Below are 27738 nucleotides of genomic sequence, written 5' to 3'. Positions count from 1 at the left end.
ATTAAAAATATATATTTCAGTGAAATAACATTCATTTTGGTGTGGCCTGTTTTACCAAATTCAGATAGTATTGATCTTTAAGGTCCCTTCCAACTCTAACCATTCTATGATTCTATGATTCTATGATTCATTTGTTTGAGCAGCAAAATAAGTGATAATTGACTTAGAGCTTCAAAACAAAAGTAAGCATAAAAACGTTCAATAAATTAAGAACTAATAAGAAGTTACTTAGAAATCAATCATTTCAGAGCCTAAGGAGCTCAGGATCTAATTTTTTTTAATTTTTATTTCCACCATAAGCTTAAAGAAAAATACAATTTTCATTGAATTTTATGTTAAAATGTATCATTTTTTTCTGTTTAAAATGGTTTTAACTAGAAAACCAATGAAGCAGACCATAGAGGTATGGAAGATTGCTAGTGGAAGAGTTTCCAGTATTAAAACAAAAAAGAAGAGACTGGTTTTTTCAAATATTTAAGAAGCTCACATCTGAGTTCTGCAGAATACAGTATCCCTTTTTATGTGAAGTGCCCAAAGCAGTGCAGGAGATAAACACGGTGTAGTTTCTAGCTCTCTCACTTCAAAATAGTCTAACCCTGCTGTGTTTTATTTATTTACTTATTTAATTCAGTGCAGAAGAAAAGAAATATAGGAATAGCCAGGAAAAGACTCCTCCAAACTTTCACACGAAAATAGTTTGTCTTTTCTTAAATGTTAAAGCCAACATCTTGTTTGAGACATCCATTTCTGATATCCCTAGAATGTCTTAAAAAAAAAAAAAAATCATAAAAGTTTGACTATTTCAAAGCAAAAAGCTCAGATGAGGAATGCAGCATATGTCAGTTGTGTGGAACAGCAGTGTAGTAAGAGTACCACGAGAAAGTTGGAAGTTTTGGTCCTTTCATGTTGTCAAGTTTCAGTTCTTGGCATATGGGATGTTTTTTAAAGATGGTTATTCAGATTAAAAAAAAATAATAACATCAGTAGTATATTTGTTTTTTGCTTCAGTGAGACCGCTGTTTTTCAGTTTCCAGTAGTGTCCATTCCACCTTTCTGAGACACAGATAACATCTCTTTCATTTAAAGGTGTTCTACATTTATTAACTGAGAGGCATTAAATACATGCTCAGCTGTGAAAAAGAAACATACCCAGAATACATATACATAAACATATGCAGCTCTTCATAATTTTAGATCTATATTTGCAGGGTTATTCGTCTAGCTAGTTTGCTGCATGGCTCATACACTATTGAAACCAGATTCTTTTAGAGTAACAGGGCTATTAAAGCAGCTTTGTCCATTTGTTCTGCTCTGGAACAGTGGCATTTCAATGCCGCTGTGACTTAGTAAGAGAAAGCAATGACAATTAAGCTTCAGTGGTCTGCAGATGATTTCACAACATTAACTCCTAATGTCATGGATGAGAAGTAGATCATCTGACTATATGGTACTATTAATTAAATAATGAAATACTAATAATGAATGCATCCAATAAAGCCTATTTAATACTTACTCTGCAAATCAGGCACAACTGCAATATGACAAACTCATAAAATTAATTATCACTTTTAAAGTCTAAGGTTTTAATTGATTTGAGATTCAATTTAAATATATATATATATATACATATTATCATAATTATGGGATTATGGATATTCTGTCAGGTTTACTGTTACTGCTGCAGAAAACTACACAATCTCCTAAAGGTCTTGTTACATAGTTGTTTGTGGGCTAAATTAGGCTCCTTGTTTGACTTTTATATTCAGTCTCTTACAGTCAGTGGAAAGAGTCTAACAATCCCAGAAATCAATTCAGCCTACTTATCTCAAGCCTGTATCTTAGGTGTGATAAGCACAACCTAATATAAAGGATTTTTGAGAGTCTATCCAACTGTATAATCAAAAGTGAGTGATTTGCAACTGGAAGAAATGAGGTGGGCAAAATTTAGTGGGTTGATGAATTATGCAATAGCATAGTCTACCATGAAACTCAATAGGCTTAATAAGTCCTTTTTTCCTCTATATACTATTAATCCTAAATTTTATTAACTATTTTTTTACTGTCTTCAACATTTACTCTCTCATTCCATCCCACATATGCAGCTGTTTCTCATCCTTTCTTCTTTGCTGCTCAGTAGCAATGAAGTATGAGGAAAATATTATTCCAGAAATTTGCCTTATTCCATTTCTCCCAGCATTCCCAAGGGACTCTTTACTGACTGTCCTTTATTTATGTTCAGTTGTCTACGGTGGGATTCATCTTCCCTGTTTAAGATATCAAAATCATACAAGTCAGAATCTGAGACAGAATCCTCAGGTTTCCTGTATAGTAGAGAAAAATAGGCACTTACAGATCACAATTCATCCTGTCTTAAGATAAATGTCTAAACAAGTAAGACAGATGCTATCCTAAAAGTACATATTTCTTCCATTGATCATACAGCGAGCTTAGGACGATTGGCTCAGTTGTAGATGTCTTTTAAAAAATATCTGAAGTTAGGTGTGACGAATTCCTCCCCAACCTCTAAATAATTACAGTTCACACCATATTCTTTTTAGCCACATAGCTAAAAGGAAGTACTTTGAAAGCAGTAACCAACAAGTAATACGTAATATCAAGTTGCTGTAAAATTAGCAAAATTTTAAAAAGTAAAAGTTATAAAAGAAAAACTTAAATCTGAACACAATTAGAATTGCAGGTTTAATGCAGTCTGACTGGTTTGACAAAAATCTGTTTCCTCCTATGTGAATGTAGTTGCTTTCAGACAAAGGTTTCATGGGTCAATGTTTGTTTGAAGCAAGGTACAAAATGCACATGCAACAAATCTTATCAATGAGTACATAACTGTAATGGATAAACTCGGTTAACTGGAACTGACATATACAATATATAAAATCAGATGAGTCAACTGGCAGTTTGTCCTGAATTGGTTTATACCACACACACTGAAATTTCAGCTTAATATTATTAAGCATTTGATATAAATATTAAACAAAATTTATATAGAAAATATATAAATTACTTATTTCAAGTAAATGTAAAAGCCATGAGATATAGGAGGTTATGCCCAACTGTGCCTACATTTATTTTAAGAGACATACTCTATTACAATATGCTAAAACTTATTTACCACTGCGTGTGACAGTTATTCATCCCTCTAAGAAATGTGTTTCAAACATAAGAATACCCTACTCACTTGCCATTTAATGCTGCCACTCCAACAGTGCTTCTGGCAATTGACATACTTGCCACAAATGTCCACTGCTGACTTTGAGGGTCCCACCTCTCAACTGTATTCAAATAGCTCCAACCATCATGTCCTCCCACTGCATAAATAGGCCCTTCAAGCACTGTAACTCCTAAAGAAGAGAGTGAGAGAAGACAAAAGTATGATTTATCAATAGCAAAAAAGAAAAAAAAAGAACTGGCATATTCAAAGTGAAAATGGAAACAGCAATTAATTTGAGGTTTGATTAATTAAGGATTAACAAACAGGAATAAAATTAATGTCACTCCAAATGGTTTTATGAAAAATAGGTCTTGCCAAATAAATCTAATTTCATTCCTTGAGAAGATTGTTTGCTTCATAGAATAACCTGTCAGTGATGTGATGGTCTTAGATTTCTATCTACTGTTTAACTTAGTATCTCATAAAATTCTGCTCATGAATTAGCTCTTTAGAATATCAGTAGAGCACATGATAAGTAAATTATGGACTGGGGACCTGATAGTTCTCAAATTATTGTCAGCCTAAGTGGGATTTCACAGAATGGAATTGCTTCTACCAGGTTTCCACAGGGAAGGAGAATAAGTCTGATGTTTTCATCATTTTTGTCAATTATGTAGAAAAAAATATACAATTTCTCACCAGTGAGAAGCTTGGTGGACTGGCATAGAAAAAAAACAAAACAACACATTCAAAAAACACATTCAAAGGCTCAAACAAGTAACTTACAGTTAGAATCTTAAGCTGCTTCATGAATTTACCTTATCAAAAAAATAAATAACGAGAATGGGTACCTTCACAGGAAAATAATGTTGGATATATAAGGATTCTTTTATCTAGTGAAGTAAAATAAAATGTAAAGCATAGAAGTTGAAGTAGGAAAAAGTTAAATAAGAAATAAACTTTTAACTATGAGGGGTTTTAATCACTCATTCAAAGGAACTGATGAATTCTCTATCTTACAGCATCTTCAGTTAAGCTTAGAAGGCCCTGGAAGATAAGTTATAGCTAAGCACTATTTGTTACGATACAGTGAGCTCAGTAATTCCATTTTATGAATCCATGATCCCAAATGAGCATCCAATCCTACTTCTAAATCAGTGTCTTTTTTTTTTTCCACTCCATTTCACATGAATTGAACACATCAAAAAGTGAGAAAACAATAGATCATTAAAATTTCAGAGAATGAGTTTATTTTGTCTTGCAGGAAAGTCTATCTTTTATTTAAAACAATGTAAAGCTTCCACTTTCTGTGTGGAACTGTTTTGTTCTATGTCAGAAAAATCATTCATTCAAAGTTTAATCTGACATTAAAAACTATATTTATCAATGAGTTTGAACAAGTCTTATCTCAGTGTTCACAGAATATTCCTGCACTTTTGGTGTTGGTTTATTTTTTTGTTGGTGTTTTTTGTTACCACTTAAAAAAATAAATTAAAACCCTGCTGACATTTTCCTTCTTACAAAGTCTGAGCCTCATCTTTTTCTGTAGAACTATCTGTGAATGCATTCTCCAATTTCTTCTGGTATGAAGACTCTTGTTTATAAATGCTTTTTATTCATTCACATGTTTCAGCTATAATTTTTCCAGAATATTAAAGTGGATATTAAATTGAATTCATGATTCGTATAGCTCAACATCTTATCTCAGAACGCAAGCAGTAGCAAATGTGGGAAGATCTGTCAGTGTTCACATAGAAAATCAGGTGATAATGTGCTGTAGTTGTAGGGGGGGGGTTGTTTGGTTGGGTTTTGTTGGTTTTTTCCCCCTAATATCTGACAGCTATAAATATTCTTAAATCTTGAACAAATGGGTTTACATTGTCAAAAATATATTTGCTATAATTTCTTAAAACAACACTGTCCTCTATATCTTTTCATGTATATACTCTTCACTTAATGCAGAGTTAAATAGAAAATCAAATTCTTGTTGGAATGAAAATTTAATTGTATTCAAAGAAAGTTTTGGTGTGTAAATATTTCTATACACATACATGCATAGATTATCAGTGCCTAGATAAACACATGAACCTTCTCTCACCTTCACATCTAAGCGGAGTTATACTACTATGCAGTGAATTTCACAGTGAAACTATGATGCATGTCAAAACAGATCTCATTACTTCTGAAATTTCCACCTCTGACTTCCCCGACTACCTTATTTGATCTTTCATTAGGACATAACGAATTGTCCTAAATTTACTCTTTTTATCTCATTCAATATTTCATACTTTTTGCCATGTCCTTTTGTATTTGAGTATAATTCTTGTCTTTTTTCCTGTTGTAAATTAAGCCATCCTAATTATTGTCATCACCTTTTGTGGAAAATTTGTTTTCCTCAATCAAAATATTGTTCTTCCTCCTTTTTCATGTATTTTTAGCCTTTTTTTTTAAATGACAACAAAAACTGATAAGTTCATTGCATTAATGTAATGGATTTTCTCTCTGCATTTCCTGTCGTACTCTTTAATGAGGCTTTGTACAGAAAATAGTCTTCACTGACTTCTTTATAGTAAGAACTTTACTAGGTTTATACAATGCATGTAGAATCCTGTGAGATGCACATTACTTCAGACTTTTTTCCCCCAATGTCTTTTACTTTGCATTTACCAATTGCTGTTGTATTGTGAATTCAACTGCCTTTTGGAATTCATCAGAGTATTCTCTGAACTTGTCTGACCTTACTGAATAACTTCTACATATTTTGCTATCATGATGTTCAATTCCATTTCCACATAAATTAATCTTACATTGACACAGGGAAATGTTACAGTTAGAAAACTGCCAAAACAAATATATTGATTTGGTGTGAGATTCATGTCATACACCTCTGCCAAAAAGTATGAATTTAGTTACAGCTGAAGCAATGAAAAAAATCTGGAAGTTTATTTTTCTTGGACAGCTTTAAGGGATTCAATACAAGGTACCCTGCTTGACTTCGCCAGTTGCCTTGCTTCTATAATAGGAAAATTTACTGGCAAAGCTGTAGAAAAATTATTCTTTCCGTACGGAACAAAGACAGAAGAGCTTATGTGCAAAAGTAATCTTACATGCTGCTGACTATAGCACATACTAACTTGCTATGGGTTTATATATTTTAAGTCTCTTCTTTACAGAATACCAAATGCATTGACATCCTCACATTTGCCCCTTAAGAGCGGGTCCAGTTCTGGCCCACTGTTTTAAAATACTGGACAAACACATCCTACAACATTGAATTTCATTCTGTTTTGGTGTAGTTATGGCTGCGTATGTGAGGGCAAATCATTGTTATGGACTATGCAAATTCAATACATAAATGTTCAAAGTCCAGTTGTCTGATAAGTAAATAAGACAAACAAGCTGATGCATTCCATGAAAGTAGCACTATGTCTATACTAAGTATTTTGTCTCATTTTTTTAAATTTTGCTTTAGCATTTACAGATATCTGAGAAGCATAAATGCAAAATGGAACAGATTGAGAAATCTGTGGTCACAGCTAGTAGTGAGTTCTTCTAACGGTACACCCGTGAAAACTAATGGATGTAGATGTTGTACATGTATAGAATGTAAATAGTATGGAGGAACTTCAGAAAGAATTTGAAAAGAACCATTAAAAATCCACAAAACCTGCTAGAAATTCCCTAGGACATTAGGGTTTATCAAGATATTTTTTCCTAGAGGTAATCCAATCATAGTGTATAAGTACCTGCATAAAGAAAAGATTGTATGATTAAGAGTCTAACTGTTAGAGGAATAATAAAATCTAATGATTGGCATTAGTAACCTGTCAAAATAAGCCTAAGAATTTTATTCTGTAACATCTGTATTTTAACCAATAATGGTAAGGATTTATTGAAAATATGAATTTAGGTATATGACAGTTTCTTTGTTGCTTGAAGTTTTCATATCTCCACAGATACATTTTTAGACAGACATGCTCAAACTCCTTGAGATGGCATGGCCTCCAGGCAGAAATGATGGGGAGGAATTCTGTGTTCCTCTTGCAGAAAGTCTGTCTACATAATCACAGCAGCAACTTCAGGTCATAAAATCTATGAGTCTACATAATGGATGGCATGGATATCACAGTCTCTGACTTTGGCATGTCTCTGACTTGTCTCTTTCAGTATTTTTTCTGGACGGAATTTGCCTTTTCTTCCCAGGTTAACAACTCTGAAGGCTTGTCTAGACAACCCTATCAAAATGATAATTGCAGGACATCTATTGATGACAGGTTGAAATGGCAGAAATGTAAGATTTAGCAAATAACATTTGCTAAAATGAGTGAGATGCTTTGTGGAACAGACTTCTCTGTGGAAAAATCAGCTAGAATTATATAGTGAATCTAATTGTATAGTATGCTTTTTTTCTTTCTTGTTGTTTAACAGTAATTCATAGAATCATAGAACAGTTTGTGTTGGAAGGAACCTTTAAAGGTCATCTAGTCCAAACCCCCTTGCAGTGAGCCGGGACATCTTCAACTGGATCAGCTTGGTCAAAGCCCTGTTGAACCAGATCTTGAATGTGTCCAGGAACAGGGCATCTGCCACCTCTCTGGGCAACCTGTCCCAGTGTTTCACCACCCTCATTGTAAAAAATTTCTTCCTTCTCTCTAGTCTAAATCTAGTGAAAAAAATCAACATCTAACCTTTGTTTAAACTGATGAATCAGTTTTGATTTAAAATTATTAAATGAGACCAACAAGACCCATAAATTTTACAAAGTCAGTTTTGCAGATTTAGTGAGACTTATGTTTTTGGTTTTGTGTTAAATAATTTATAGTAAGTATACCAAAATGTAAATTATAAATAAATACATTTTAAAAACTCCTAAATGAGATAAGCCTTTTTAATCTAAGTATAGAATTGCTTAAATAAAACCATAACAGTGAAATGAAACAATATAGAAATGAAAATCCTGATATTACTAACAATATTCATTTAAGAAAACAAATTGGTTCACTGCATCATCAGCAACTGTCTGTAGATTCAATAGTATACTTGGAACAGTTATTTAAGCGTGACTGATAAGCATGAGTTACAACCATTAAGAATTTATAAAACGTGTTAACCAATTGTCTTCATCACGCAATGGTTGAAGTTACTTAAATACAGTATTAAAACTGACAAAAAAAATTAATCACTTGGCATTTTTCTGTGTGTGTTGTTATCTGATCTTGCTTCACACTTAAAAGAAAACTGATTGAAACCTGAAAAACAAGGTATTCAATGAATTGTAGTTCTGTTCCCATTGTCTTATTGTAGTTTCAGACTCCCAAAATCACTTACAGTAGATCTTTCACAGAGTGGTTGAGGTTGGCAGGGATGTCTAGAGATTGTCTAACCAACTTCACTGCTCAACACAGGGTCACCTAGAGCCAGTTGCCCAGGACCACGGCCAGATGGCTTTTGAGTAACTCCTAGAACAGAGACTCCACAGCCTCTCTGGGAAATGTGGGCCGGTGTACCAACCTCACAGCAAAAAAGTTGGTTTTCTTTACATTTAGATGGTACTTCCTGTATTTCAACCTGTATTTCACTCAATACCACTGAGAACACCATCATTCCATTTTCTTTACTCCCTTTCATTAGGTATTTATACATACGAGCTCCCTGAGACTTCTCTACTCCAGGCTAAACAGTCCCAGCTCTCTCAGACTCTCCTCATGTGTGAGATACTCCTATCTCTTGTGGCCCTTCACTGGACTTACTCCAGTAAGCCAATGTCTCTCTTGTACTGGAGAGCCCAGAACTGGATGCAGTACTCCAGAGTGGTGTGTCTCACCAAGGCTGAGTAGGAAGATCATCTCCCGCATCCTGCTGGCAACACTCTTTCTAATGCCGCACAGGATACTGTTGGCCACCTTTGCTGCAAGCACACGGTACTGTCTCTTGTCCAATGTGTCATCCACCAGGACCACCAGGACCTTTTCTGTTCCTGATAATCAGCTACCAGCCTGCACTGGTGCATGGGGTTATTCCTCCCCAGTTGCAGGACTTGCTGTTTGTCTTTGTTGGACCTCATGAGATTTCCATTAGCTCATTTTCCAGCTTGTTGAGGCTTCTCTGATGGCAGCAAACCTGTCAACCATTCCTCACTGTTTTTGTCATCTGCCAACTTGATGAGAGTGCACTCTGTCCCATCATCCAAGTCATTAATGAAATTAATCATTAATGATGAACACATTGGCCCCTGGGAAACATCACTATTGGCTTCCAGTTACACTTTGTGCTTCTGATTACAATCCTCTGACCTGGGCAGTTCAGTTAGTCAAGAATGATTTCATTTTCATAAATTCATGCTGACTATTCCCAGTCAACTTCTTGTCCTTGATATGGACTGAAACTGGTTCCAGTATTATTTGCTCTATGACCTTCTTAGGGATCATAGTGAGGGTGACTGTTTGTATTCTTCCAGATCCATCTTCTAGTCCTTTTTGAAGATACAAGAGGCATTTGCTTTCTTTGAGTCCTCAGGAACCTCTCCTGATCACCATGACCTTTCAAAGATAATTGAGAGCCAATGACATCTGCCAGCTCTCTCCACACTCATGGTTGCATGCTGTCAGGTTCCATGTACTTGTACATGTCCAGCTTGCTTAAATGTTCCTAAATTTGATCTTTCGCCACTGAGGGCAAGTTTTCCTTGTTCCAGACTTCCCCACCCTGGTTTCAGGGACCTGGGACTCCTGAAGTCAGTTTTAAAGACTGAGGCAAAGAAGAAATTGAGTACCTCAGCCTTTTTTGGTGTCTTTCACACCAAGTCCTCTACCCCAGTCAGCAGCAAGCCCACATTTTCCCTAGTCTTCTTTTTGCTGTTGAAAGACCTGAGGAAGCCTTTCTTGTTGCCCTTCAACTCACTCATCAGATTCAACTCAAAATGAGCTTTGGCTTTCCTAACTCGAGCCCTGCAAGCTCAGACAGAGCATCTGTGGTTATCCTGGGTAACTTGTCCATTTTTGCACCTCTTGCATACTTCCCCTTTTAGTTTGAGTTTAATGAAGAGCTCTCAATCTCCTACTGCCTTTGCTTGATCTCCTGCACATCAAGATGGAACTTTTTTGAGCTTAAAGGAGGTGATTCTTGAAAAATTTATCAACTCTTTTGAGCCTCTCTTTTCTCCAGGGTCGTATTCCCTGGAGCCACTATTGCAGAGCACACATATATTGTCCTCTGTAGAGTTTCTGGCCCCTATTTGTGGAAGCTGCTGCACAAACTTTTGCATCTGTTGGCTGCCTCTATTACCTGTGCTCAGACCCAGCTACCCATGAAACCCCACAGTCTGATTCTTGCATTATGTTTTCTAAGAAGCCGAGTTGGAAAAACTCTAAGCAATACAGAAGTATTTGCTTTCACCATTAGGCAGTGTTTGCACCATAGGTTTCAAAAAATTATAATGAGTAGCCATGATAAGGTAATAACCCCCCCTCCCCAAGCAAATAAATAAATGCATCCTTTACATTACAGTAGACCGTGTCATATACGAAGAATTCAAGAGCAGATTGTGTCATATATGAGGAATTAAATATTCAAGCATTACTCGTTCTTGTGATTTGCTCTCAGTGCTTAGATGCCAGATTTTTATATCACACATATGGATTAAAAGGTAATTCTGAAGGTGTTGCTGTTAGTCTCCCCATCACACAAAATGGAGTGCAGTACATCTCAACTCTGTACCAAAACCTGTACTGAGCAGTCCACGATAACCGTAAATGGCAATATGCCAATCCAAATCTTAAGGGATATATTCTACTAAGATCACAAAGCAAAATATTTTCCAGTAAAATTGAAACGACTATTCTCTTTTCTGAATGTTCCAGGTCATTTGTTTTAATAGAAAAAAAATTAAATTCATTTTAAGTCGTCTGTGTTGAAATGTCAGAGTTCCAATCCTATTAGCCCACTGTAGAATTCCTCATCCTTAAAGAGCAAAGGTACTGAACTCTATACACATTTTGTTTTTTTCTAAATGGTGCAGCCAATTTCTGCATGGTCTCTTGAGATAAGATTTTTCGTCTTGTATGTAGTCAAGACACTGAACAGTGTGTTAGAAGATCAGAGTTCATCCTGATTTCATGAAACAGGTTTTCATGGACACTGTAAGTGTCCTACACTAAAGTGACATCAGAGTACATAATTTTGTTTTCTGTGTTTTATGTCCACTAGATAATAAACATCCATCTAGATTTACACTCAGAATGTAGGTAATGTTTTTATTAAAATATATTATATAGAATGGGCTTTTCCTGATCTTAAATGAGAAAATAAAAATTTCCAGCTGACACTTGAAGACTTATTGACAGTAAACAAAATGCACACAAGAATAATATTGTCATCTCTTTCAGGACTGTTTGCTGATAGAAGAGAAAGGACACAAAGCCCTCACAGATTTTTTTCCTGCATCTCATCTTCAACAATTTGACAAAACCAGTTTAAGGCACAAGAAAAGAAGAAGATGTCCTCTTGGACTTAAATGTTCCACATGATACTAGTGCTTTGTTGTTGTTTGCTGAGAAAAGCAGTAAAACATCCCAAAAGGGAGGCTTTTATTCTAAGACACTTATATTAAATGCAGTTTGTAGAAAATAATAATTCTGGCATTGAGGGACTAATTTATCCTATCCATCTTTTGATTAATTGCTTTCATGAAAACATGACATTCTGAACAGTTTGGTTTTGTTGGTTCGCATACAGTTATTGGACAGCTGAGACTAGAAACTTAACTATGAGGATTCCTTTTAGGAAAGGAAACAACTTTTTTTCTTCAGAGGAGGTATATTTTCAGTAATTTAATGAGCAGTTAGGTGCAGTAAGTACAGTGGAAAAAAAATCTTAATATTTCCCTGAAAATGATGAAAACAATAGTTTGATGTTTGTTATTGATTCAGTCATACAGAAGTCAGTACTTATTAAAATTTATTTCCTGTAATAAAGATGCTTTTGGGGGAGTATGTGTAGTCTTGATTAAAAAGTATCCTAGCTAAATTGCATCTCAACATATTGCTGTTCATCAGTACAATCTGAAACTGGCGGATTCCTAAACTAAAAAAAAAAAAAGTAAAAGTACAAAAAAAGTACAAAAAAAGAAAGGCAATAAGTTGCAGTACCATGTTAGTTACTATATACTGGGAAGAACTATTTTTTTCTACCTGGAAAATAATTCTCCTAAGCATTCAGATGTAGAGGTTTATGAAAGCAAATAGTGTTATTTTTTAGCTAAATGAGATCTAAAAATGAATATTGTCTAGTGTGCAATGGCAGGCATTTTCCTTTTGATTGCCTTCATAAAGCTATGTAGCAAAAAACCTATTATGTCTAATTAGGTGCTGAGATCTGTACAGTTTCAATTATTTATACTTGGAGATTGGAATGGGATTTTTAAATTGCTTTTCTGTGATGTTACAAAATAATAGAACACTGCCTATCATATTTCTAACTCTACCTTTCCTTATCTGCATGATAGACCTAATTTCGAACAGTGAAATTTAAAAAAACTGTCAGTTTTTATAAAATAACAGGAAATATGTACTGACACTTTTGGATATGAAATGGCAAATAAAAAATTATCTATGGTGTTAGCTTTACTGTAGCTTTACTGTGGTCTCTGCATTTTGACATTTGTAGAGACAGATTTTTAACTGGGAAGGATAAATTTGTACCCAACAATTAATTTTTTTAATAAGGAAATTACCTTTTAAGATGAGGGCAGACTGTATCGACACACTGAAGGTGAGGATACAAATAAATCACTGACTTGTTATCCAAGTATTAAACTTGTTTAAGTAATACCCAGAGTCCACCATTTTAAGCCCTGCATTTATTTAGTTTCCAGGCAGCTACAAATTTCTAACAATCTCTTTTCTCACTGACATCCACAGAAACATACTTTTTCAATTTTGTATTAACTTTAACTAATATTTCTGCTTTTCCTTATTCTGTTCTTGCCCTCTTTAAGTCTTAAATGGCTTTTCTTCCGTGCTACTGGTATCAACATAAAGAAAAGTAACAATGATGAAGTCCAACTTCTTTTAAATTATTATTCAATTAATTAAACGTAGTAGTTAATTTTCACAGCTATAATCTTAATTGGCTGTGAAATACAAGTATAGTGCTTTGGATGTTACATATATGACTGACATAGGCCAAGCTGGGAATTTCGTATGTGATAAAATGGAGATTTAGACCTGACCTACCTTCCTTAGTGAATATTCAGTGACACGTTGTTGATAATACTCTTCCTATGTTTATTCACAGGCAGGTATCAAGGCTGATTAAAAGAATTATAAAAATACCCCTACCCTCTTGGGCCAGAAGATATTATACTGGCATATTAATATAATGGAAATTTATAGAAGTAAAGATCTGCCTGTCGCCTCTTTATTTACATTCAGTTTTGTAGATGAGACACTACAGTCCCAACTCTGCCACACTATTATCCTGAGAACCTGACTCAGAAATTATTATAAGTGTTGTCATTATGACTTGTAGCTCTTTAGTGAATTGGGTCATGGTCTACTACTTACTAAGAGTGCAAAGTACAATGACAAGGTACTTAATAATTCAGAAAAAAAATATCCCTGTAATGCTCCCAATGATTAGGAGAAAAATACAGAGCAAAAATCTCATATACATGCAAATCAATATTGCAGAGAAAATACTTTGAAAGTCTCAGGTCTTCTGTCAACAAACGGTAAAAGCTAGAATGGCATATTTCCCCTGAGATTTCAGCATTAAAAAGTAATAATAATTTAACTACATAAAGGTACATGGTACCAGTCGATATTGCACAAATGAAAGATTCTCAACTAATCTCTCAACAGCTGCTAGTGAATGGGTAAACAATACAGCTATGTCAGAGCATGGCTAAGCCTGTTGAAGAACTAGTCCACTCTACTTAATGCTTAAGTGGTTATAGGTTTGGGGGGGTTGTTTGGTGTTTTTGGTTTTGTTTATTTTTTAAGGTCTTTTTAGGTTTTTCATTGGTTGGTTGGTTTGTTTTATGGTTGGTTTGATTGGGTTTTTTTAATCTGTGGTTGTGCACAGACATCACTACATAGAGAGGGAGAACACATGTCTCTGGCATAGTACTGCCTTGTGAGATGCTGATGTACTCAGAAAGATTCACCATTGCAGAAAAGCAAGACATTTGCAACAAGATCTTGACTCAAAGAAATGTTTTGGGATGCATGATGTGAGTCTTTCTCCTTGAGCTGTTCCGTTTTCCATTTCATATATAGAATGCATCAAACTCAAAGTTCTGTTGATTTAAGCTTGATATGAACAAACATCATATTTCCTCATAGTATCTAAATATCCAAAAATGAGCTGCATAAATCTGGAAATATGGAATGTCATTGCCTAATGCAGTAGAATTTGGTTGGTACTATACATGTGTGGTTGTATGAAGGGCTGCACTATTTTCAGGCTGATTATTGGGGTTGATTTACTGTTTGTTTTAAAATAAACAATATACAATAAGAAAATCAGATATCATTATGCTCTGACAAACTAATATCTGGAAAAATTTCTTTTATCCAGTGTTCTAGCTCTTGAAACTATAACAAACATTCTGCAAAAAATATGACTATATCTTTCAAGATCTCTTTTCTTTATAAATAGTTAGTGTGCTTATAGCACTTTTTGGGAAAATGAATTAATCATAAATAATTACACGTTTATCATAACAATAGGGCATAAACTACTATAAGATCAGTTTGTTGGTTCCAATGCCATTCGTGCCATTCGTTTATTCACCTCTGTACTTTTTTCTCTCCTCATTGCGGTTTCTTCTACATACACGACATATATAAAATTTGGAATTGTTTTGCTATGAAACTTTAAAAAACCAAAGAAATAAAAAAACCCAAACAAACAAACAAAAAAAACCCCAACAAAACTACCCCCTACTTGTTTTTATTTTGTCTCTTAATTGAAGACATGAATTTTCCATTTTTGCCTCCTCTGTAGCCCAGAAATGGTTGCAAATAAAAAGAAGGTGCTACCCTGCAAGCTAGCAGAGGAAGAAGAAAAAGGATACCCTTTATTCTCTAAATTTCTAGTTTATTTTACAGTCACCATAGATGTAACTATTAAGGCTGTAGCGAGATTTTATTTATCTTCCTATTCCACTTTAATGCTTTCTGCTTTACCTTGAATGCTTTTTTGATAGATTGTAACTTCATAGACAAACACGTATTTATTGGGGCTTAAGCACTATCTAAAACACCACCATTGCTTAACCATTAAGCAAAAATTTTTAAAATAGAAGATGAAAGTTAAACTCTCACTGACTTGAAAGTTATCCTTCAATCTAGGTGTAAGGAGTGGTATCATTCATCATTAGATTTGCAGTGTTGAATAAGCAATAACCTATGATTCATAATGTTTTATGAAAAAGGGAAAACAGCCTGTAGAATAACGATTCTTACTACATTGCGGTGTATATGATCTGCTCCGCTCTTGAATCCTCTTATGTGTGTTCTCCTGGTTGAAGTGTTTAAAAATGTGTTAGTAACGCTCATTTTTTAAAGGCTTTGTTTCCAAACAAAGTTTACTTGGCATAAAATGAATCAAGGTGATCACTCTCCATATTTACCTAAAAAAATGCATGTTTAATCTACATAATTTTTATTTTAATGACCTGTTAATTATAAATTTGTGGCATCAACCTATTTGTTGCCTTTAGTTTCTCCTATTGTGGTTTTTTTATTTAAAAAAAAAAAAAAAAAAAGAAAGAGATTCAGGAAGCAAATATTCAGTTAGCAAAGTCTTCTCAATAATCTTCATTGTATCTTGAGGGCTTGAGAGGCAGGAACTGCTCCCAAGCCACAAATTGTTTAATCCTAAACATATGTTGGGTTTTTTTTAAATGGAAATGGGAATATGCCACCTCAGTTATTCTGTTCCATTGCACACATTCCTACTTAGGGGGATGAATCCCACCCTAAACTCATAGTTCTCTAAAACTGTAGACAGAGTTTGTAAATATGCCTTAAGTTGTCACACAAATTAAAAATATTTGATAAAGAATAATTACTTTTTGAAAACCTAAAAATTATTTGGAAAGCTTCTTATTAATTTTAAATCATTGAAACACACAACAATTAAATACTTTTAAAAGTAGTTAAAGTATTTTATAAATAATCATTTAATTATTTCAAAAATGTATAGGCTTAGATTGATTAATGTCTTTATACTTATACATGTATTTTCCTACTGAGATTTACCATGTAGCAAGAATAAAATCAAAGCCAAGAGGAATTAATTAAGCAGGAGATAATCTTTTGTGACATTTTGTATCAATGAAAACATAAAATTAAATTTACATCAATTTGCACTTCAGTCTTGATTTTCTTTATTGATAGTCACTATCTTCTTCAGTTGACCCATCAGTAAGTAAAGGTCATGAAAAATTGGCAATAAGGATTATACATTTCTCCTTGTGAATGAGTTCTTTAAGCATTTTCTGATAAAGAAATTATTACACTATGTTCCCATGACATGTTGACTTAACATGTTTTACCTCTGACAGCTATGGACAGTGATTAAAATAAAGATAGAAAAAATGAGAATGTTCTTAATTATTAATAAGGACTTGAATGAATATACAATAAGAATTGTCTTAATGAAAATGAAAGATTCAGTAAAATTATCTACTTCCAAGTAATTGATTCTTTTTCTGTTAACAATAGGGTTTCATATTAAGAACTTTAAATGGTATAAATAATCAAAATATCTTAAGATTTTTCACTGTCATTCATTAATAGTGATTTCATGACTCAACCCTGCCATTTTCAAGTCCGCACATGGATCTGTTACTTCTGTGGAATATAGAAAATCACTATAAATAGTCATCTGAGTGAAATGATGAAAATTAAGCCTATCATTTCTAGAACTTTTTTCTGAATTAAGAGAAAATTATTTCCTTTAAAGTTCAAGAAAGCTTAAAAATTTGCCTTTGAATAGGCAGAATTTAATTATGATTATTAGGTAATTCATGGTGGTTGAGACAAAGAAAAATAAGCTTTCTTTTCCCAAAAAAAACAACCAACCAAAAATGTCTTGCGGGTTAAGCAATTCTCTTTATTGAACTTTATGTAACATTTATTATTATTAAAACTTATAAGACTCAAAACTGCATTTATATTCTCTGTAAATTTTAATATTTATAGTCCTTTTAAAGAATCACAATAGTTCTATAAATCTACAGTTCCATGCCTCTATTGCAAATTTCCGCTTTGACTGGTGTCAGTGTTTTGGATTCTTACTTTTGTCACTAGCATTCGATGCAAATTTACATCCATAAAAAATTAATTGCACCTCATAATTTAGGAAATATTACTGTATTCAGTATCTTGTACTTAAAGTGTAGAGGAGAAAATTTATATGAATAGAAGCATTGACTTTAAGTGTTTGTATTATTTCAAAAACAGTCTTCTACGCAAAGTAAAATTACTAAGAGAAATGAAGTATTCAATAAACATTCAAACCTCTCTATTGTTATCAGTTGCAGGAATGTAAGGTCTTAATTATGCAGCTGCATTTAGAATTCAGCTATCAGTTAAACTTCTTCATGCTTGGACTTTGCATACATTATAACTGCTGACTATGCAAGGAAACAACCGACAGCTTTTCTACAAGGCACATAGTTCTGGAAATAAATGAGTGCTTCTAATGCAGGTATGTGGAATAATTCCTAAAATATAATTTTTATTAAAAATATATAGCATTGTTCACACATTATGGAAAGGTATAAAATCGAAACGTTTCCAGGGTGGAACACAGCAGCAGCTGGTATGCAAGGAATCCACTACATCTATGACTCCCTGAACAATATTGCTTGCAAAAGCAACACAGAGGATGGAGTGGAGTGAAGATTCCACGGCCAAGCTCTGTGATTACACAGCACAATGGGGACAAGGTGATCCTATCAAAGTGATAAGCGGCATGCTTGCTACCCTGAGCCAACAGTCTGTCAAATTTTGATGAAATGCTGTCCTTTGTGCAAACTTTGCTCATTATAATGTCATTATAATACCAAAACACACCTCCAGCCTGAAGGCTACCCACCTCCAAGGTGCAACCACTCCTCCTTGAGTCTGCGCCCTGAATTTTTCGTAAACTATTTTTCGTAAACTATTTTTCGTAAACCTTTAAATGCAAGGCAAGAGAATTTTACACCAATCATAATAAAGGTGTTTATGACTAAAGTCACTCAAACTCCACCTTGAAGGTAAAAAATAATATAAAAATAACCAGAGAAAAGGGGGATGCTAGGGAAGACACCATCGTAAACAAGTCAGGGAGGACCCCATCACAGACTGCCTCTGACTCCCGGGACCAGTCAACGGGCTGAGCCTTTCTTCCCCCCCATAGGGACACCTGTGGGTAAGACTTAGACTATACCGAGTGCTTCCTCGGGGAACTTAGAAATCTCTCTAGAGGGTTACCTGTTACATTTATAGCCAGGCTGTATTGTTTGTAACTTTGTTGTGCGCTTTGTACCATTAACATTTTTTCTTTTACTTGCACGTGCTTTGCAGACTGTACTTATCACAGGCAAACCATAAGAACCTTTATGTCTGTTGCTTAGATAAACTACACTGCTTAAGTAGCTAGCCATTTCGGTTTCTCACTGAACACGACCAGACACTAAAGTGCGGCCGTGCTAGTTCGTGAGCACAACTAGACTGAAGGTGCAGTCCACTAGTAGTGTATCCAGAATCGTGATAGTTTAAAATATATTAAAAGTGACTGGACTGTTAGTGGTGAATTGGGCATCACTCAGAATTTAAACTCAGCCACCCCTAGCCTCCCACCTCGGTGAGGAGTGTTAGAATGCAAGGGGGTTTGTTTTCTGCCAAAACTGTTTTGCCTCTTCACGCAACACAGGTAAACTGGTATAATTTACTCTCTGGTGAAGTTGAGGGTAGTTTATAACTTACAAGCTGAAAAATGCTCCTAGTTCTATACTATGGACCAAAACATTGATAGTACTGTGAATTACAATGTCCACAGAAAAACAATCTGCAATAAGTTTAGACTAACCAGATATGTGTGTGTATATATATATATACACACACACAGGAAAGCCATGTTATATATGATGTATACAGACATATATACGTGTATACATATATATACACACCTATCATACATATTTGAATTGGTATGCATACGTATGCATTTATGTATCATTATTATTTATGTATCAAAAAGAGGGAAATTATGTCTTTGATTTAAAATTTAATAAATAGGAGGTCTTTTCTTATTTTGGATTTGTTAGCTCTGATTTTACCTATTCCCTTTATTACATAATTTACCAGCTTTTTGACTGATACTTCAGTTTCTCCACAATCTTTTCATCCATTAACAGTTATCATTACTACTTAAAAGTTACAGAGCTATCACTGGTTTTTCCCAGTGAATATTTTTTATTTTTCTTCCCTCTGCCTCAGGAGGTAAACATGTATAGGGCAGTAAACATGGAAGTGGAAAATCAAGCTGAATATAAGAACCAGGGAGGATCATCCTCTTTCAGTGAAATATAGAACTAGAAGTTTGTGCAAACACATAATGCCGTTTGACATTTTTGTCGTCACCATCAAAGATATTCCAGGATATTTTATCCTACAACTCCTTAACTTCCTGTATTTTCTTTCCACTTCTGATTCTTGAACTTACTCTTTTAGATACTAATTTCTGCATACACCGATTTCATGACGATCATATTACTGGCAGATATCCACTCTTTCTAACTTTAGGCACTTTAACTCAGGTGCTTAAGAATACATTTACATTATGTATTTAGCTGGTTCAGAACAATGGTTCAGAGCCATAACTCTGGGACCATTCACTCTGGGTAGAGTGAATTCTATCTACCCTAGGCTTATACGCTGTATAAATAAATCTAAGGTTTTCCCATAAGCAATTTTTATAGTATTTATAGCATTTTCACTCAGACAATTCCAGCTGGTAAAATTCTCTCTTCCAGGAGAAGAGGAGGAAAAATATGTAACCTGCATCCACTCTACACTGAACAGGAGGTTGTTAGATGATGCTGTGCCCTGTTATCCTTCTTCCCATGCTGATCACCTTGCAGATACATGCTTGACTATGAACAGTGAGATCAGTATATTTACAAAGCCAAAATCCAAGGATCAAGTCTAGGCTTAACAAACAATGTAAATCTAGCCTAGAATAGGACCTTAGACACTCTTTACATAATTCATGGAAAGGGCAAGACAATTCAGGACACCAACCTGAAAAGACTGCCCTTCTCCCTTTACTATAATGTGAGCCTAATTTTCTCACTGATGCACTTAAATTGTTTAATTTGGAAAGACAAGCTGAGCATCACTCTTTTGATTGGTTCCTCCCTCTATTTTTTTTTTCTTTTTTAAACCACAGTTCTACCGGAGTTGATATTTAAACTTTAAATTTAGTCTATCATTGATTCCCTCTTTCCTGTCATCCTTCTTCTCCTCTATGTAGCCTAACAAGTCTTATTATGAAGCAATTCTGTAACCACTTTTTCCACTTTGCTGAATTTATAATCCACAACCTGGTTTACATTTTTTAACTTCTTTGATCTTTTAGTCTCTTTCTGTCTTCTCTATATGGGTCTTGATTTGGTCTTTCTGTTTCTCAGGTTTCACCTTCCCCATATTTCATATGTGCTTTCCACTGCATTTCTGACTTCTTATTACTCTTTTGCATTCCATACTGTTTTATGGCCTACTTGACAGGGATATTAGAATCACTGTTAGTTGAAATAATAGTTTTGGATCCCACAGTCTACCCTTTCTTTTTTGATACTCTAGCACCACTTATTCCAGACATTACCACTACCATCGCGTCCACTTATCTTCCATTGACAACATTGAAACTGCCTAACATGACTGTCTACACTCTGTACTTTTACTACAAGACCTGTCAGGTTTTGTTTTCTTCCTTCTCATTTCTACATACACCAATTTCTACACACATACTTCTACTGAAGTTTATATGAAGAAAGAATAAAGTGAATTGTACTGCCTGGTTATGACTTTAGTTACAATGAGGTACATTGGAATTTTTTTTTGCTGATGTCAACAAAAGTCCAAAGGATGGGTGCCTATTTCTAATCTTGTATACAAAATACAATCCAAACAGCTCTAGCTGTTAAATCCCCAACATGGATATATAATAACACATATTTTAGAAAAAAAATGAAAGAAGATTTCTTACTGCGGATTAACTTCTCATTACAAAGGGCATGTCCTGAAATAACAATTTAGTATAATAACTAAATGATAATAACTAAAATAATTCTAAAATAATATAAATTAAATATTTCTAATGGGGAAAGGTATCCAAATGAAAAAAGCAATTAAATTTTATTAGCTAACCTTCTCAGAAAATAATATATCATGACTCTTACATCATGTTGTTTACAAAAAGCTCCAATTTCTGCAATATAAAAATTCAAAAGTGATTCCACACAACCCCAAAAAAACCTCAAGTGGTCAAACATCTCGTGTTCCCTTTTTTCTCCTGTAGAAAATATACCAGTTTTTCCCCAGTCATAACCTCAACATTCCTGAACAGCTTTACCTAAACTATAAAGTTATTTTTTAAATCTACTAACCAAAAACATCTGTAGAACTATCAATCCATAACGATACATATTTTTGAAATGATCACAAAAGGCTTTCAATCATTGCTCCATCTCTCTTGTCAGTGGGAAAAGTTTTTTTCTCTGTCAAGCATTCCCTAATGTTTTATTAATACTTTCCTGTGTTATAGCTGAAGTTGTTGCATTTTTACCACCTTTGGGAATGGCATTGGAAATAAAACCAGATTCTGTAAAATTCTGGAACACCGGTAAAAAAGACATTACATGTATTTCTGCAGCATTATAATTAAATTTAAACTTATGAAAAAATTTCAAATCACAGAGCTATTTAGTGTCATGGTGCTATTTGACGTAGATTCCCATCTCTACTTTTTATTGTAAGACATGTTTAACAGCAAAAACACATTCTGCCAGCCACTGTACAAATGCGAATTATGGTATGTGTCAAGTGGCAGGGGGTGGGGTGGGGTGGGTAGAGAAGAACTTCATTTTGTGAGATATTGATGCAGTAGTACATTAAAGGACTTGCTGCTGGTTGTAACTCAGGGGAATGGACATGATAACCTACCATGTCTTTTCCATTTCTATTTTTCATGACATTGTAATGATTCTATCAGGCCAGGTGATTTTAGCAACGCAGATAATGAACAGTTCAGTTTTCCATACCTTATACAAGTTATATTCTGGTGGGTATATCCTATAAATTCTAAATTCCTTTCTTTAAGTGAGAATACCTTGTCACTCTACAGTTAAGAATAAAAAAAAAGGATATTTTTTGAACAGCACAAAATTACTTATGTAATTGAATAAATCAGAGCTTTTTTCTACTGTACGTATATGACGTACATAATAGAAAGACTACTTCTTTTTTTTTCCAAGTAAACAATGTAACTGTCTTCTGCTTAATTTAAAATATAATTAAATAAAACCCATGAAATTTATATTTCTTTAACTAGAGAACAGGGATACAATGTGACTTGATTAATGCTGACAGGGGTATGCATAATAATGTTAACAAAGCAAAACAAAAAACAACTTATCTGAAAACAGCCTATGGGAAAATATGCCCTCAGTCATGACAAAACTATTGCTACAAATACTTTGTGAAGTCCATCAGCCCATTACTGACACTGTGTTTATAACCTTTATTTCCTGTCATGCTGGATAAATGAAAATGCATAATGCCTTGATTAAAATAGATAATACCCTGATTGTTTGATAAATAAAGATTTCCTTTTTCGAAATCAATCCACATAAACCTGAATTTTCTCACTAACCTGGGTAAGTTTCAGGGTTTCTTTCCCTGTTCCTCTGCCTTTTCTTATTTGTGTTGGGTTTTGGGGGTTTGGGGGTGGTTTTTTTTGTTTGTTTTTTTGTTTGTTTTTTTTTTGTTTGTTTGTTTTTTGTTTGTTTGTTTGGTTGGGTTTTTTTGTTTTTTTCTCTTTCCCAGTATTACTTTGGTAAATAATAAAAAACTTCTGTATATTCTTAATGATCTAACAAGAACAATGCAACCAATTATGGCTACTGTTTGGAGTGCTATGATGGCTTGAAAGTACTGAGTTTTCCATTACAAATTACATATCTGAAAAATGTGGTATCTTTTTACAGCATTTTTTCCTTACCTAAGCCATGCCTATGTGTTGACATTGGTGGTAACACAGTCCAAGCCTTGGTCTTTGGATTGTAACATTCAACAGTGTTTAATGTCTTTAAACCATCCCGGCCTCCAATGACAAACAGCTTGTCATCGATAACAGCGACACCAAACTGAAGCCTCCTGCCATTCATCACTCCAGCCTGGATCCATATATTTGTTCTGAGATCATACTTTTCAATAGTTGTAGCACCTGATGAGACATAATAATAGGATAATGTATAAAAAATACAAATATAAAATTGGCATTGGCTCGCTTTCTTTTTTTTTTTTTTCTATAAGTGTCAAAACTTTAATATTATTTTCTGATTACTTACAACATCTTGATAAATATTTTCTGTTTCTTTAGATAAAGTAATCCCTGGAATATGTGTGTGTGCATATACATGTATATTTATTACTTATTTCGCTCCCCAAGAAAAGTGAAAAAACCCCAACAACTAAATGGCCCTTATAGAATCAAAGTACTGCAAGTTTGAATCACAGTATGCTCTAACTTTATGATCTTTTTTTACAGTTCAGTGGCATAACTATCTAAGATAATTTATCTTGTTACACTTGATTCCAACCTTCCATAAAGTTTGAAAAAAGCCTGTGAAATTACATGGTATTTTCATCAAAAATTAGAACTGGTATTTTAATTTGGATTCTTTTTTTTTTTTTTTTTTTTCTTAGTTTAGGTACCCATGTGTAGTTTTTTCAGACACATTTCTGCTGTAAGTACAAAATGTTGTAGAATCTCAAATAAAATATTTAAAGAATGTTTCCATATACAGTCAAAACCATTTCCTTATGAACTTAATAATTTGATTTATTTAAACAGATGAACCCAAAATCTATGAAGAGCACTATGTATAAAATAACTTACAAGTTAATAATGAAAAAGTCATTAAGAAGCCTCTGCTGTTAGAATTAACTTGCACGTAGTATACAAAGATGAAATACAAAATGAAGAATTAACAAAAACAGAGTGCTTGTATGACAAGGTTTTGGTGGCAGGGTGGCTACAGGGGTGGCTTCTGTGAGAAGCTGTTAGAAGCTTCCCCTATGTCCGATAGAGCCACCAGGCTGAACCAGGGATGAATGATGGTAGCACCTCTGTGCTAACATATTTAAGAAGAGGGGGTAAAAAAAATTGCTGGGAAAATAGCAGCTGGGAGACAGGAGTGAAAATATGTGATAAAAACAGCGCTGCAAACACCAAGGTCAGTGAAGATGGAGGAGAAGGAGGTGCTCCAGGCATCAGAGTGGAAATTCCCCTGCAGCCTATGGTGAAGACTATGGTGAGGCAGGCTGTCCCCCTGCAGCCTGTGGAGGTTAATGGTGAAGAAGATATCCACCTGCAGTCCATGGAGGACCCCACGATGGACCAGGGGGATGCACCTGAAGGAGGCTGTGATCCCATGGGAAGCCCAAACTGGCAGAACCTGTGGACTCATGGAGAGAGGACCCCACACTGAAGCAGGTTTGGTGGCAGGACTTGGGACCCCCTTGGGGATTCACGCTGGAGCAGTCTGTTCCTGAAGGACTGCTCATCATAGAAGGGATCCACACTGGAGCAGTTCATGAAGAACTGCAGCACATGGCAAGGACTCAGATTGGAGAAGTTTGTGGAAAACTGTCTCCAGTGAGAGGGACCCCACACTGGACCAGGAAAAGAGTGTGAGGAGTCCTCACACTGAGGAAGACAGAGCGGCAGAGACAATGTGTGATGAGCTGACTGCTACCCCCCTTACCCATCTCACTGTGCTGCTTGTGAGGAGGAGGTAGAGGATTTGGGAGTGAAATTGAATCTAGGAAGAAGGGAGGGGTGGGGGAAAGGTGTTTTAAGGTTTAGTTTTTATTTCCCATTTCTCATACTCTGATTTAATTAATAATAAATTAAATTAATTTTCCTGAGTTGAATCTGTTTTGCCTGTGACGGTAATTGATGAGTGATCTCCCCCTGTCCTTATCTCAACCCTTGAGCCTTTTGTTATATTTTCTGTTCCCTGCCCAGCTGAGGAGGAGAGTCATAGATCAGCTTTGGTGGGCACCTGGTGTCCAGCCAGCATCAACCCACTACATAGAGCGATAAAGGAAGCATCATTAACTGAACTAGATTCCAGAAAATGAAAGAGTAATGCATCCCATTAATTGTAATATGAGTGCAGGAAAGGTTAATTTAAAGCAAAAGCACGAATATTTAAGTTTAAACTAATCCTTCAGACACTTGACAATTCATCTGAAATGTAACCAGTGCTTTATCTTTATATACACATAACAGTGCTTCATTTCTAAAGTTTAAATATCCCTACAGAAAGATTCAACATAATTATTAAGCTTTACAACAATTTGGATTATAATAATGTAAGGTTAGAATTCCATGGGAAATAATTATTTTCAAATTCATTCATTCTTTGGAACAGAAGAGCAATGAACCAAGTGGAAATAAACATCACGAAAGCAATACTTTTGTTAATTGAACTAAAAAAGATATAATTCAAATTCAATTTGTATCTAAGTGTAGCAGAGCAGCAATAACATACAATTCAACTGGATGTACTAAATCCCCCTGCAATTTTTGCATTTGATTGAGAGATAAAATTTATTTTTTTTTAACATGAATTTAAAATTGATAACTGTGTAAAGGCATTAATCTTTAGGTTAGAAAGAACAAAAATATAGATTATTTGATACAGTTTTTTGGTGATGCTGGAGGGCATATTATAATGATGCATATTAACAAAGTTACTTTATAATGGTTGAATTTTTTTATATGTGGAATCTACTCAGCTTAAAAGCTAGAACCATAGCATATCAATTCTATAATGCTGCCTACTTCCGTGGTAAAGAGTACAGTTTAAAAGCTTTGTCGTTCTAATTTCAGAAAATCTAACATAACAAATACAGTCTTTGAATTATGCTCAGCTACATATTTTCTAATATTGGTTACATCTGACTTTGCCACAATGTTTTATTAAATTACATATTGAGCATCTAATCCAGCAGTTGCTGGAGTGCCTGAATTCTTTTTATCCAGTAAGGTGTCTTGCTAAAATAATTATACTCATTGTAACAACAGCAACAACAATAACAGAAAGTGGATTAGGTACTGGTCCTATAAAATGGTGTTTAGTATTGGGAGCATGAATGCAATACATTCCAGACTGCAATGCAGACAAGAACAGAAGACCTCTCAAATTACCATAGTCTTTGGATGAAATCAGCTCACTGATGAAGAAGAGATGACTGAATCAGCTAAAATTCTATATAGATATCTTGTCAATGGGCAGAAAAAGCATACTTTTAGTATTTTTGGCTGAATTCTACTTCATGAACCCCAGTCAGTTCAGTTCCCAGCACTGGAATGCCCATAGACTCTCTATGGATGTGAAGATTGCATTAAGAAGGTCTATTTGCTGACAGTCTTCCTACAGGAAGAGCTCTAGGCCTAGAATTTCTCATCAGAAATCATTAATTACTATAGGCTTTTTTTAGTACATGTCATCACTGCATTCAGGCCAGTTGATTCATTTCATACCAGTCCTTCATTCTCCAGACTTTTTTCAAAAAACACTGAGCTGAGTTAAAAATCTTGTTCCTTGACTTTAGTGACTCTCAACGGATGGTCAGCCTGCAACTTGTAAACGAGTAAAACTTACCAGAACATCTCAACCAATCCACCAGATGCAGCTGCCCACAACAAAGTCTAACCAGAAAATAGCTGTGTAGAGAATATCTACAGTCCCTCCCCTGCTTCTGCAGTGAAGCAGCTGTGACCTCTACTTATAGCCCCAATGACAAAATGCAGCAACATCTCTATTCTGTTAACACATCAGTCCTGTCATGGAACAGTCTTAGTATCCAGCTGGATATGGACCTGTCTAAACAAACCAACAAAAAACAAATCAAACAAATTAAAAAGAAAAAAAAAGGTGCCACATCCTCACCATGAAGATGGTCGAGCAAATTGAATAGTTCATCCATAGAGGCTGGGCAGTCTTCATCTTTTGAAGGTTTTTAAGACCCAAATGGATATGGCCTGATCTCATAGCTGAACCTGCTTTCAGAAGGAGCTTAGGCTAGAGACCTCCCGAGGTCACTTCTGACCTGAATTCTGTGATTCTGTGATTGCATGATCTCAGATAGAAATTGTGCTCATTAGTTTCTTTTCGCAGGTATGATTAACTTTCAGTAAGAAAAAGCTTCATATATGATTCAGTTTTATTTAAGATTGTGAAATGAAATACTGTGTAAATAAAAGACCATTGCAAT

General features: G+C 34.7%; 1 protein-coding gene across 3 annotated transcripts in view; it reads right to left on the bottom strand.

The window, feature by feature from the left end:
- The window catches only part of KLHL1 (kelch like family member 1), a 236939-nt gene that overhangs the window by 18949 nt on the left and 190252 nt on the right, over positions 1 to 27738 (bottom strand). For all 3 annotated transcript variants that reach the window (XM_074160009.1, XM_074160018.1, XM_074160026.1), the window contains 2 exons: positions 23450 to 23674; positions 3197 to 3359 (listed from right to left, as the gene is read on the bottom strand). In XM_074160009.1, the coding sequence (XP_074016110.1) occupies positions 3197 to 3359; positions 23450 to 23674 (388 nt within the window). The remainder of the gene's footprint in view (positions 1 to 3196; positions 3360 to 23449; positions 23675 to 27738) is intronic.

This window comes from Numenius arquata, chromosome 1, assembly GCF_964106895.1.
Source record: "Numenius arquata chromosome 1, bNumArq3.hap1.1, whole genome shotgun sequence".
NCBI classification, from domain to species: Eukaryota; Metazoa; Chordata; class Aves; order Charadriiformes; family Scolopacidae; genus Numenius; species Numenius arquata.
Note: the sequence above shows the minus strand (reverse complement) of the source record. Positions and strands in the feature narration are given on the sequence as shown.